This window comes from Salvelinus fontinalis, chromosome 25 (genome assembly GCF_029448725.1).
Source record: "Salvelinus fontinalis isolate EN_2023a chromosome 25, ASM2944872v1, whole genome shotgun sequence".
NCBI lineage: Eukaryota > Metazoa > Chordata > Actinopteri > Salmoniformes > Salmonidae > Salvelinus > Salvelinus fontinalis.
In genome coordinates this window covers 33,127,604-33,141,648 of record NC_074689.1, presented here as the reverse complement: position 1 = coordinate 33,141,648, position 14,045 = coordinate 33,127,604, and the positions used below count along the sequence as shown (strand labels likewise).

The following is a 14,045-nucleotide window of genomic DNA, read 5'->3' as shown; positions in this document are numbered from 1 at the left end:
ACAGAACCGAACCGAAAATAATAGCATAGTAGGCCTATACCGATACTGTTACACCAAAAACACCTCCTCATTTCGAGTGAGGTGATAGGATGGTTAGCTGACATTTACATTTTCTCCTGTGGCCAAATCTCAACAAGCGCACGCCATTAAGAACGATATGTTTTGATTGAAACAAAATACAAAAGAGAAACTGATTGAGATCATATGATTGACATGCAGACGCAATTCGGACATCTCACCTGTAAAAAGTTAAGAATTATTCACGATTGACAGTGATGATAGCTTATTCTGAAATTAGGTATGTATAATTTGCTGTTTGAGGTTATTAAACATACACAATTTATTTGAGGCAATATGTGTGGGCATAGGCAGACGTTGCAATTGGAGGATGTATTTTATGCATATTCTATAATCTAATAATAGACTACATCTGTCGGTACAAACTTGGTTTGAGAAATTATGACTTCATTAACTTATTTTTTGCGACCTGGCACCTAAAAACATGGCACTACACGAAGTATTCACTCCATCCCTGTATGTAAGACAGGAAGTATTCACTCCATCCCTGTATGTAAGACAGGAAGTATTCACTCCATCCCTGTATGTAAGACAGGAAGTATTCACTCCATCCCTGTATGTAAGACAGGAAGTATTCACTCCATCCCTGTATGTAAGACAGGAAGTATTCACTCCATCCCTGTATGTAAGACAGGAAGTATTCACTCCATCCCTGTATGTAAGACAGGAAGTATTCACTCCATCCCTGTATGTAAGACAGGAAGTATTCACTCCATCCCTGTATGTAAGACAGGAAGTATTCACTCCATCCCTGTATGTAAGACAGGTATGGATGCACCTTAACAGAGACGCACAGGCGCAAATTGTTTTCCTCTGATCCCTCAAGAACACATGGACAATTATACTACTGTAAATGAACTCACCGACTTGTAATTTGTCGTAAGGAATGACGAGTTGAAGTTATTACTTAGTCAGCTTCATCCTAATATGAAACGGATTCCCACTCCGCCCCGTTACTGCTCACAGCCTGTGAAGATTTATTTGGCTGTTTTAAATGAATCTGCACCCTGGAGGGTGATTTTAAAAATTTATATAAAAAGACCATAACAGCTTATAGCTCACGCACAACCAACTTCTCACCTTGTCGACTACACGTTGTTATTGACGGACTCTGTCTCAGAAGGATGTATTTTAAGACCTGCTCGTTAATGGGCAGCACCACCGGCGTCGCGCGGTGCAATAAATATCTTCCGAGCTCGTCACTATATTTTACCGTCCTCAATGGCTCTTCCCCTAAAAAATAACTGGGTCTCGGTAATTGGAAATTCGGACCTGCATCCTGATGTAGGCTAGGCTATGTCATAATTTTTCCATCTAATTCTACACGGGCATTTGACCGATAATTATGAATGTAGGCCACTTTGGTTTATGCCCATAGGCCTTTGTAAATGTATAATTTTTTCTCTTCACTCCCTAGCCAACAAAACGTATATCAATTGTAAATCTGCTTGAACATATAGGCCTTGTATGACAAGGTAGATAAACCACCACCACGCATAGTTGAATCGTTACACTTGAAGCTCATTTTCATCGAGGCTAGATGGCTCTATCACGTTCCGAGATGCTTCAGCGCAACTCTAGTCAAGTGAACCAGTGGCTTTGCTAGAATAACTCAAGGAAGGGAAAAAACGGAGTATGTGAGTATCTCTAGTCTTGTGCATTAATGAGTTTCGCGGCTCTGACTCAGAGCGTGTGGACAATGGGCGCCCCACAGCTCGGGGTGCAGTTGGAGTGGATCAAAACATTCCGGACAACTTTTACCTTCCAACGGACGGATTCCACGATGGCACCTCATGCATCCTGCGCTGAAACAGCCTAACAGGTAGGACTGTCTGTTTGTGGCGCACACATAATACACATGACAGGTTTAAATATAAATTGGAACTGTTATTGTCGCCTGCCGAGTCTTACTCTGATGCATTTAACCGTTTTACATCCAGCATTTATTTAGGTGTTTATTTATTCTAGCCCAGCCTGCTTGATGTATGACTTTCAGTGATTTTTTTTCACTTTATGCGGACTATTACCCATGTTTTATTAAGTATGGTCCATTTGGCCATATCCTTTGGCCATGCATGTTGGCTTGTCACATGTAATTGTGGTTTAGGTGTCAGGGACTGACCCCAATCTCAAGAGAGACATATCGAAGGTGTAGGTAGGCAACCTTTCGCGCGGAATTTTATGGGTTCGACTTTAATTTCTCCTATGAGGAGTGCAATAGAGGCTTCCGCGTGCAAATGAGGATGTCCTGACAGCAGGGAGGATTTACCAGAACCGCATGTGTATGATAGCGTCTCCAAATTGATTTGGACAGCCAAAGTGATTAGAAAGGATAACTGCACATTTCAGTGATAATTGTGATAGGCTATCTGGATAAATAGTAGCACCGTTATTTGTAATTACCAGTTTACATATAGAATGCCTATTAGCAATGCAATCATGGATGAATACATTTGATGTCAGTCTAGTTATTTTTCTCATGCGAAAACATGTATGTAAATGTATGTTTTGGTAGTTTGTTTTGGCAGTGTGTGGGGGTTGTCTGAGGGAGGTGTTTTTTTTGTTTCACGTTCAAGTACATTGGCACCTTCAGCACAACCTGAGCCATCAACAGGACAAACAAGCACTGCCTGTTCCAAAGCACGTACGTGTGTGTGTGTGAGAAAGAGACACAGTCACACTCTGCCAAAACATTTGTGTCTTTTTTCCCTGTCTTCAACGCATGCAGACCCACGCTGCATTGTTGTTCCCGGGTCCAGTGATAGATGTGTTCATTATACGAGGGCAGCAAGTGTGCAGCACCAGTCACCATGATCACTCTTAATTCATCATGTCTCCATGCAGATGGAAGATATCTCTCCCTGTAGACTCTGTTTGGGTCTGTTCTATCCCTGTATAGCAGGGGTGTCAAAGTCAAATGGACGGAGGGCCAAATAAAAAATTTAGCTACAAGCCGAGGGCCGGACTGTTCGAATGTTCATTGAAAAATTTTTAAATGACGCATATAGTCTAGTGAACCTAATTGAACCTACTGAAAACCTAACAAATATATTCCAATATGATCAGATAAATAAAGCAATATTTTCTTATGGCTCTGTCAGTAATCTTTAATTTTCAACAGACACAAAAGACAAATTTCCTTTATATAAAAATCCCCATAACATGAACATTAAATGAAAGAAACCGGTATTCAAGGCACCATCAGTAGCCTATATTTTCTATTTTAGCAAAAGTGGGCTAAATTTACTTCAAAGAAAAAAACAATAATAGCAATTTTCTATCATCCACTCAACTGAAATATTTTTAAAATATAATTGGATTGAAATACAATAAAATAAAGTGCAAAAATCTATTAATCAAAAACAACACTTTGTTTAAGGAGAAGTAACATGCAGTGAAAACAAATATTAAACTTTAACTTTTAAACTTGAACTGAGTAAAAACTCTAAATATGTGATTGCACAGTAATGTTCACTTGTTTGAGGTTGAGGGTGATACTTGGTGGTGTCCCATCTTTTCCACAAGTTCATCAATGTTCGGGGTAAGGCTCTGAGCTGAGGAAATCCTCAGAATTGAGTGGAGGTGTTCAGCAGTAAGTCGACTTCTGTGTGATGTTTTGTTCAGGTTCATCAAAGAAAACAGTTGTTCACACAGGTATGTGCTGCCAAACATAGACAACGTTTGAGCAGCCTGGATGCGCAGCTGGGGCATTGTGTCGGGGAGGAAACGGGCGAACTCCGCAGCACCCACTGCCGCATATTTTGCCCTCAGTGCATCATTGCATTGGAGGTCAATCAACTCCATTTGGAGGTTTGGTGGTGAGCTTTCCACGTCAACAGCAAATGGGTTACCGAGCAGTTCCAACCTGCTTTTTTGTGATGATGCTCATTACATGCTCCATTTTCAAGGCTTTACCGCACAACGCTTCCTGGTGTATGATACAATGATAAGCTGTCAGCTCACCTGTCGCGTTTTCCTCTTGCATCTTTTCCCGTATCTTCGCCACCAGTCCGCTCCTGTGTCCACACATCGCAGGTGCTCCGTCGGTTGTCAAACCCACGAGTTTTTCCCAAGGCAGCTCCATCTCATTTACACATCTTGACACCTCTTCATACAAATCATGCCCCGTAGTTGTGCCATGCATAGGACGTAAAGCCAAAAACTCCTCTGTCACGCTTAGGCTGGAGTCCACTCCGCGGATGAAAATTGACAACTGGGCAATGTCAGAAATGTCGGTGCTCTCATCCACAGCCAAGGAATATGCAATGAAATCTTTTCCCTTTTTCACAAGCTGCTCTTTTAGATTGATGGACAACTGGTCTACTCTCTCGGCAATGGTGTTTCTGCTCAGACTCACATTTAAAAAGAGTTGCCTTTTTTCTGGGCAAACTTCGTCACAAACTTTAATCATGCAGTTTTTGATGAAATCCCCCTCCGTAAATGGCCGGGCTGATTTAGCGATCTCTTCTGCCAAAATAAAACTGGCCTTGACAGCAGCCTGGCCTTGTGATTTGGCTTTTTTGAACAGAGCCTGTCGAGATTTGAGGCCTCGTTTTAATTCCTCTGCCTTTTGTAGCCTTTGTTCCATGTCCATATTCTTGTTTTTGTCCGCGTGTTTCGTTTCATAATGTCGTCTCAGATTATACTCTTTCAGTACCGCCACACTTTCTCCACACAGAAGACACACAGGTTTTCCAGCTACCTCCGTGAACATATACTCCGACTCCCACCTTGTTTGAAACCCCCGGTTCTCAGTGTCCACCTTCCGTTTTGCCATTTTTGATGGGTATCTGAAAGTTAATTTTACTGTGATGCTGACGACTGCTGTGCCAATAAATATTGAAATGATGCAGCCTACTGCTCGGTGCGTCACCGTTGCATTGTGGGAAATGTAGTATTGGTGCGTGTAAAAGATCTGCGGGCTGCCGGCTTGCTGCGGTCTGCGGGCCGGTTCTAATAATAAATCAAGATCATCCCAGGGGCCGTAAAAAACCTTCTCGCGGGCCGGATGTGGCCCGCGGGCCTTGACTCTGACATATGTGCTGTATAGGCTCAATGACTAGAGGACTAGACCGAGTCAAGGACTAGACAGGGTCAAGGACTAGACAGGGAGACTAGACAGGATCCATGACTAGACAGGATCAATGACTAGACAGGATCCAGTAATAGACAGGGTCAAGGACTTGACAGGATCCAGGACTAGACAGGGCCAAGGATTAGACTGGGTCAAGGACAAGACAGGATCAAGGACTAGACAGGATCAAGGACTAGACAGGATCAATGACTAGACAGGATCCAGGACTAGACAGGATCCAGTAATAGACAGAGTCAAGGACTTGACAGGATCCAGGACTAGACAGGGTCAAGGACTAGACAGGGTCAAGGACTAGACAGGATCCAGTAATAGACAGAGTCAAGGACTTGACAGGATCCAGGACTAGACAGGAGGACTTGACAGGGTCAAGGACTAGACAGGATCAAGGACTAGACAGGATCAAGGACTAGACAGGATCAAGGACTAAACAGAGATAGAGAGAAGATAGAGCATGAGAGAATCAAGAATATACAGTGCCTTCGGAAAGTATTCACACGCCTTTACTTTTCCACATTTTGTTGTGTTATTAAAATTGATTCAATGAGATTGTTTCTCACTGATCTACACACAATACCCCATAATGTCAAAGTGGAATTTTGTTTGTAGAATCTTTTTGAAATGAATAGAAAAATAAAAACAGAAAGTTCTTGAGTCAATAAGTATTCAGCCTCTTTGTTATGGCAAGCCTAAATAAGTTCAGGAGTAAAAATTTGCTGAACAAATCACAATGAATTGCATGGACTCATTCCGTGTTCAATAACAGTGGTTAACATTCTTTTTTAATAACTACCCCATCTCTGTACCCCACACATACAGTTATCTGTAAAGTCCCTCAATTGAGTACTGAATTTCAAACACAGATTCAACCACAAACACCAGGGAGGTTTTTCAATGTCTTGCAAAGAACGGCACCGATTGGTAGATGTGTAAAAAAACAAGCAACAGACGCTGAGTATCTCTTGGAGCATGGTGAAGTTATTAATTAGGCTTTGGATGGTGTATCAATACACTCAGTTACTACAATGTTACAGGCGTCCTTCCTAACTAGTAGCCGGAGAGGAAGGAAACCCCTCAAGGATTTCATCATGAGGCTGATGGGGATTTTAAAACAGTTAGAGAGTTTAATGGCTGTTATATGACAAAAATGAGGATGGATCAACAGCATTGTAGTTACTCCACAATACTAACCTAAATTACATATTGAAAAGAAGGAAGCCTGTATAGAATAAAAATATTCCATAACATGCATCCTGTTTGCAACAAGGGACTTAAGAAATACTGCAAAAAATGTGGTAAAGAAATGCACTTTTGGTCCTGAATACATAGCTTTATGTTTGAGGCAAATCCAACACAACACATCACTTCGTACCTCTGTTCATATTTTCAAGCATGGTGGTGGCTGCATCATGTTATGGATATGCTTGTCATCGGCAAGGACTAGGGAGTTGTTCAGGATTAAAAGAAACGGAACACAGCTATAAGCACAGGCAAAATGCTAGAGGAAAACCTGGTTCGTTTTCTTTCCAACAGACACTTGGAGACAAATTCACCTTTCAGCAGGACAATAAACTAAAAGGCCAAATGTACACTGGAGTTGCTTTCCAAGATGACATGGAATGTTCCTGAGTGGCCTAGTTACAGTTTTGACTTAAATCAGCTTGAAAATCTATGGCAAGACTTGAAAATGATTGTCTAGCAATGATCAACAATCAACTTGACGAGACTTGAAGAAAGAAAAAATATATAATTAGCAAATATTGTACAATCAAGGTGTGCAAAGCTCTTAGAGACTTACCCAAAAAGGCTCACAGTTGTAATCGCCACCAAAGGTGCTTCTACAAAATATTGTCTCAGGGGTGTGAATACTTACAGTACCAGTCACAAGTTTGGACAGATCTACTCATTCAAGGGATTTTCTTTATTTTTACTATTTTCTACATTGTAGAATAATAGTGAAGACATCAAAACTATGAAATAACACAAATGGAATCATCTAGCAACTAAAAACATGTTCAATAAATCAAAGTACATTTTATATTTTAAATTCTTCAAAGTAGCCACCCTTTGCCTTTGGAGTGAATACTCAGGGAGAAAAAGGTGTAGATTACAGCTGTAGAGAGGAGGAGACACAGGAGGGAGTCTGGGACAACCAGGTTAGTATTGTGGGGAGTAGTGGGAGCTCTGTGGGACAATGAAGCAGGAGGAGAAGAGGGAATGTGAAAGGATGGGAGGAAAGGAGGGGAGACAAGAGAAGGTGAGAGGAGTGGCCCTTGTACACTCCTCCTGCTGATCTGAAAGGTCTGGATAGGTTAAATTAATGTAGCTGGAAGGTATTTGTAGGTTAGCATAATCTACCTACCACAGGGCCAGGTACAAGTGTCAACCATGGCATAACAAAGGTACGTTATGCATGGAGCGGGGATTTGGACTGCACAGGTGTAGGCATTACCATGTTGCTGATACCTGGAGTCCAGCCATGAATAGGAGAAGGGTAGGGGGAATTGATGGAGAGAAGTGGGTGAAGGGATGAGATAGGGAGGGATGATGACAGGGACCATAGCCAGAGAGAGAGAGAGAGAGTGAGAGAGAGAGCTAGAGAGAGTGAGAAATAGAGAGAGATAGGACCCAGACCACTCAAAACAGCAGCTAGGGAGTTATTAGCGCTCTCTGATGGAGAGGGTTTACCGTAACAGGCCATCAATGACATGACTGCATTAGATTAACATGTTTCAATTTAGCGTTGTAGCCATTTAATACAAGCAATAATCCACAGCTATTTACTGTGAGGGAATGACTAGGAAATCCTCAGCAAAATTCTCATATTAAAGAGTGAACACTGTTGCAGTAAGATTAAATGGATGATTGTGCCAACAGTTTGGGTCTGCTTGTCACGTTCTGACCCTAGTTCTTTTGTTATTTCTTTGTTTTAGTGTGGTCAGGGCGTGAGTTGGGTGGGTAATCTATGTTCGTTTGTCTATGTTGGTTTTTTCGTTTGGCCTGGTATGATTCTCAATCAGAGGCAGGTGTCGTTAGTTGTCTCTGATTGAGAATCATACTTAGGTAGCCTTTTTCCACCTGGGTTTCGTGGGTGGTTATTTCCTGTTTAGTGTTTGTGTGTGTCACGTTACGGGACTGTTTCGGTTTTCATTTTGTTAGTTTGTATTTTGTCGTATTCATTCTCATTAAAAGTCATTATGGATACGTACCACGCTGCATTTTGGTCTTCCAATCCTTCCTACTACTCCTCATCAGAGGAGGAAGGAGAAAGCCGTTACACTGCTGTAGTGCTCTCTGTTACGGTGCTCTCTGTTACGGTGCTCTCTGTTACGGTGCTCTCTGTTACGGTGCTCTCTGTTTCAGTGCTCTCTGTTTCAGTGCTCTCTGTTTCAGTGCTCTCTGTTTCAGTGCTCTCTGTTTCAGTGCTCTCTGTTTCAGTGCTCTCTGTTTCAGTGCTCTCTGTTACAGTGCTCTCTGTTTCAGTGCTCTCTGTTTCAGTGCTCTCTGTTACAGTGCTCTCTGTTTCAGTGCTCTCTGTTTCAGTGCTCTCTGTTTCAGTGCTCTCTGTTTCAGTGCTCTCTGTTTCAGTGCTCTCTGTTTCAGTGCTCTCTGTTTCAGTGCTCTCTGTTACGGTGCTCTCTGTTACAGTGCTCTCTGTTACAGTGCTCTCTGTTACAGTGCTCTCTGTTTCAGTGCTCTCTGTTTCAGTGCTCTCTGTTTCAGTGCTCTCTGTTTCAGTGCTCTCTGTTTCAGTGCTCTCTGTTTCAGTGCTCTCTGTTTCAGTGCTCTCTGTTACAGTGCTCTCTGTTACAGTGCTCTCTGTTTCAGTGCTCTCTGTTTCAGTGCTCTCTGTTTCAGTGCTCTCTGTTTCAGTGCTCTCTGTTTCAGTGCTCTCTGTTACAGTGCTCTCTGTTTCAGTGCTCTCTGTTTCAGTGCTCTTTGCAGCAGTATTCTCTGTTGCAGTGCGCCCTATGGGCTCCCAAGTGGTGCAGCGGTCTGAGGCACTGCATCTCAGTGCAAGAGGCGTCACTGCAGTCCCTGGTTTGAATCCAGGCTGCATCACATCCGGCTGTGATTGGGAGTCCCATAAGGCGGCACACAATTGGCCCAGCGTCGTCCGGGTTAGGCCAGGGTAGTCCGTCATTGTAAATAAGAATTAGTTCTTAACTGACTTGCCTAGTTAAATAAAATGTTTTATTAAATTCAGTGCTCTCTGTTGCAGTGCTCTCTGTTGCAGTGCTCTCTGCTGCAGTGCTCTCTATTGCAGTGCTCTTTTCTGTAGTGCTCTCTGTTGCAGTTCTCTCTGTTGCAGTGCTCTTTGCTGTAGTGCTCTCTGTTGCAGTGCTCTCTGTTGCAGTGCTCTCTGTTGCAGTGCTCTTTGCTGTAGTGCTCTCTGTTGCAGTGCTCTCTGCTGCAGTGCTCTCTATTGCAGTGCTCTTTTCTGTAGTGCTCTCTGTTGCAGTTCTCTCTGTTGCAGTGCTCTTTGCTGTAGTGCTCTCTGTTGCAGTGCTCTCTGTTGCAGTGCTCTCTGTTGCAGTGCTCTTTGCTGTAGTGCTCTCTGTTGCAGTGCTCTCTGTTGCAGTGCTCTTTGCTGTAGTGCTCTCTGTTGCAGTGCTCTCTGCTGCAGTGCTCTTTGCTGTTGTGCTCTCTGTTACAGTGCTGTCTGTTGCAGTGCTCTTTGCTGTAGTGCTCTCTGTTTCAGTGCCCTCTGTTGCAGTGCTGTCTGTTGCAGTGCTCTCTGTTACAGTGCTCTCTGTTGCAGTGCTCTCTGTTACAGTGCTCTCTGTTACAGTGCTCTCTGTTACAGTGCTCTCTGTTGCAGTGCTCTTTGTTGCAGTGCTCTCTGTCGCAGTGCTCTCTGTCACAGTGCTCTCTGTTACAGTGCTCTCTGTTACAGTGCTCTCTGTTGCTGTGCTCTCTGTTGCAGTGCTCTCTGTTGCAGTGCTCTCTGTTGCAGTGCTCTCTGTTGCAGTGCTCTCTGTTACAGTGCTCTCTGTTACAGTGCTCTCTGTTGCAGTGCTCTCTGTTACAGTGCTCTCTGTTTCAGTGCTCTCTGTTGCAGTGCTCTCTGTTACAGTGCTCTCTGTTGCTGTGCTCCGGCAGAAAACATTAACCTCTAGCAGCCTTCCTCAGATTCACATCTATGACATTAAGCTGTAAAACCTCTGATGTTGATGTGATTATTTTGAATTGGTCAAGAGGGAGGATGTGAGGGATGATCGTTGGTCATGATTCCATTCAGGGTCGGGCGAGAGGCACAGGGTGCTATTGCAAACTCAACTCACAACGTTGCACCTAAGGCCTGAACCAGGGACAGATTTCTCTATAACCTCAACCATGTGGAGTTGAGAAAATTACATTATTTAAGAGAGTTAAGTGAAAATAGTGCACAGTGACAGCTGTTTGGGTTCCATGACAATCAACAGTGTCACAGTGAGAAGCAGACACAAGCCTGGCCTATAGAGAGTCTTGAATCATAATTACCTCAGTAGCTAACTTACTGCTTTGGCCAAGTGCCAATTAGTCAATGCAAAGTAGATCATGAGATTCTAATAACATGTCCTCAACTTTATCTGTCCACTTATTAGTATTAAAGGCTAAACATGCCATCATTAGATACATCCCACATACATCCAGTACGTCATACCTCAGACACAGATGCTGGTCCTGTCTGTCTTGTACATAAAGGTCACTTTAGTGATGATATGCAGAGAGCAGACAGCTCTGAACCATACAGTATGGTCATGTCTGGAAGAGGGAGCTTGATGTAGAGTGTCTCACTGGAACCCAGAGGATAGGAAGGGTGCAATATTGTATATTGATCTTGGTCATGGGGATGTATCAGATTAGATGTGCATTTGACTCAGGGTTTCCCTATGAGGATTACATCTAATATCACATGTACAGTATGGAAGGTTCTTTGTCTTAGTAGATGTCATGTGATAGATATCAGCTCAAGCTATGTCTCTCTCTCCCATGCAGGTCTCTCACCCAGCCCTTCTCTCATGTCACCGGGACGTTTCCATGGCGATGTTTAGCGGCTCTGAGCGCTTCTTCTGGAATGACTCGGAACAGGTTCCGGAAGACCTCCGCCTCCATGGGAATTCCTCTGGTGGTTGGGAGGAGGATACGGAGCGTAACTACTATGCCATGCTGTACTCCCTGCTCATCCTGGCCATCGTGTTTGGCAACGTGCTGGTGTGTCTGGCTGTGGTGCGGGAGAGGTCCCTACAGACCACCACCAACTACCTAGTGGTGAGCCTGGCTGTAGCTGACCTGCTGGTGGCCTCGCTTGTCATGCCCTGGGCCGTATACCTGGAGGTGAGGGTCCACTGGGTGGGGGGACCAGGGCTAAGTTGGGGAGGGAGGGTATTAGGACTTGAGGGTCGACCTGTGTGGGGGGACCAGGGATAAGTTGGGGAGGGAGGGTATTTGGAGGTGAGGGTCGACCTGTGTGGGGGGACCAGGGATAAGTTGGGGAGGGAGGGTATTAGGACTTGAGGGTCGACCTGTGTGGGGGGACCAGGGATAAGTTGGGGAGGGAGGGTATTTGGAGGTAAAGCAGGTTCGGACCAGGGATGGTGGTGGTATTGCCAACTCCTATTGTAATTGGCGTGACAATGGCCATAGGACCATAGGAGTTGGCCAGCATAACAATATCTGTCTGTTGGGAATGTCTAGGGCTGGGATGTTTTTCTTGGTCAGGTCCCAGGGTTAGAAACACTCCTCAGACCTACTCATGTTATATAAACTACTGAAAGAGAGACAGTTTGTGACACTGGATGGCTTTGGGATTGAGAGGAGGGGGAGGGGATGTGTTCACTTTGAGTTTTCATTCTGTTCAATGATATACAGTGCATTCTGAAAGTATTTAGACTCCTTGACTTTTTCCACATTTTGTTACGTTACAGCCTTATTCTAAAATGGATTAAATCGTTTTTCCCCCTCATCAATCTTTACACAATACCCCATAATGACAAAGCAAAAACAGTTTTTTTTCGAAATGTTTGCAAATTTGTAAATTTTTTGGTTTGTTTGAAATATCACATTTCATAAGTATTCAGACCCTTTACTCAGTACTTTGTTGAAGCACCTTTGGTAGCGATTACAGCCTCAAGTCTTCTTGAGTATGACGCTACACGCTTGGCACACCTGTATTTGGGGAGTTTCTCACATTCTTCTCTGCAGATCCTCTCGGTCAGGTTGGATGGGGAGCGTCGCTGCACAGCTATTCTCAGGTCTCTGTGTGCTGTGTGCTTAGGGTCGTTGTCCTGTTGGAAGGTGAAACTTCGCCCCAGTCTGAGGTCCTGAACGCTCTGTAGCAAGTTTTCATTAAGGATCTCTCTGTACTTTGCTACGTTCATGTTTCCCTCGATCCTGACTAGTCTCTTAGTCCCTGCCTCTGAAAAGCATTCCCACAGCATGATGCTGCCACCACCATGCTTCACCGTAGGGATGGTGTCAGGTTTCCTCTAGATGTGACACTTAGGATTCAGGCCAAAGAGTTCAATATTGATTTCATCAGACCAGAAAATCTTGTTTCTCATGGTCTGAGTCCTTAAGGTGCCCTTTGGCAAGCTCCAAGCGACTGTCATGTGCCTTTTACTGAGGAGTGGCTTCTGTCTGCCCACTCTACCATAAAGGCCTTATTGGTAGAGTGCTGCAGAGATGGTTGTCCTTCTGGAAGTTTCTCCCATCTCCACATTGGAACTCTGGAGCTCTGTCAGAGTGACCATCAGGTTCTTAGTTACCTCCCTGACCAAGGCCCTTCTCCCCCGATTGCTCAGTTTGGCCGGGTGGCCAGCTCTAGGAAGAGTCTTGGTGGTTCCAAACTTCTTCCCATTAAGAATGATAGAGGTCACTGTGTTCTTGAGGACCTTCAATGCAGCAGACTTTTTTGGTACCCTTTCTTGACCCAATCCTGTCTCGGAGCCAATCCTGTCTCGGAGCCAATCCTGTCTCTACAGACAGTTCTTTTGACCTCGCGGCTTGGTATTTGCTCTGACATATACTGTCAACCTTACATAGACGTATATTTATCTTTCCAAATCATGTCCAATCAATTGATCTTACCACAGGTGGACTCCAATCAAGTTGTAGAAACATATTAAGGATGATTAATGGAAACAGGATATACCTGAGCTCAATTTTAAAAAAAATAGTTTTTTTTAAACCTATTTTCGCTTTGTCATTATGTGGTTATGTCATTATGTGGTAGATTGATGAGGGGAAAACATAATTTAGTCCATTTTAGAATAAAGCTGTAACGTAACAAAATGTGGAATAAGGGAAGGGGTCTGAATACTTTCCGAATGCTCTGTACATGTGAGAGATGGAGTAAGGATAGGGCAGGGAGATGGAGGAAGGATAGGACAGGGAGATGGAGGAAGGATAGGACAGGGAGATGGAGGAAGGATAGGACAGGGAGATGGAGGAAGGATAGGACAGGGGGATGGAGGAAGGATAGGACAGGGAGATGGAGGAAGGATAGGACAGGGAGATGGAGGAAGGATAGGACAGGGAGATGGAGGAAGGATAGGACAGGGAGATGGAGGAAGGATAGGGCAGGGAGATGGAGGAAGGATAGGGCAGGGAGATGGAGGAAGGATAGGACAGGGAGATGGAGGAAGGATAGGACAGGGAGATGGAGGAAGGATAGGACAGGGAGATGGAGGAAGGATAGGACAGGGAGATGGAGGAAGGATAGGGCAGGGAGATGGAGGAAGGATAGGGCAGGGAGATGGAAGAAGGATAGGACAGGGAGATGGAGGAAGGATAGGACAGGGAGATGGAGGAAGGATAGGACAGGGAGATGGAGGAAGGATAGGACAGGGAGATGGAGGAAGGATAGGACAGGGAGATGGAGGAAGGATAG

The 14,045-nt window shown here is 44.2% G+C and overlaps 1 protein-coding gene across 2 annotated transcripts in view; it reads left to right on the top strand.

The window, feature by feature from the left end:
* The first annotated feature begins 847 nt into the window (after positions 1-847).
* drd3 (dopamine receptor D3) overlaps positions 848-14,045 on the top strand; it is a 71,082-nt gene continuing 57,884 nt past the window's right edge. For both annotated transcript variants that reach the window (XM_055881977.1, XM_055881976.1), the window contains exons 1-2: positions 848-1,900; positions 11,153-11,491. In XM_055881977.1, the coding sequence (XP_055737952.1) occupies positions 11,195-11,491 (297 nt within the window). In that variant the 5' untranslated portion in view covers positions 848-1,900; positions 11,153-11,194. The remainder of the gene's footprint in view (positions 1,901-11,152; positions 11,492-14,045) is intronic.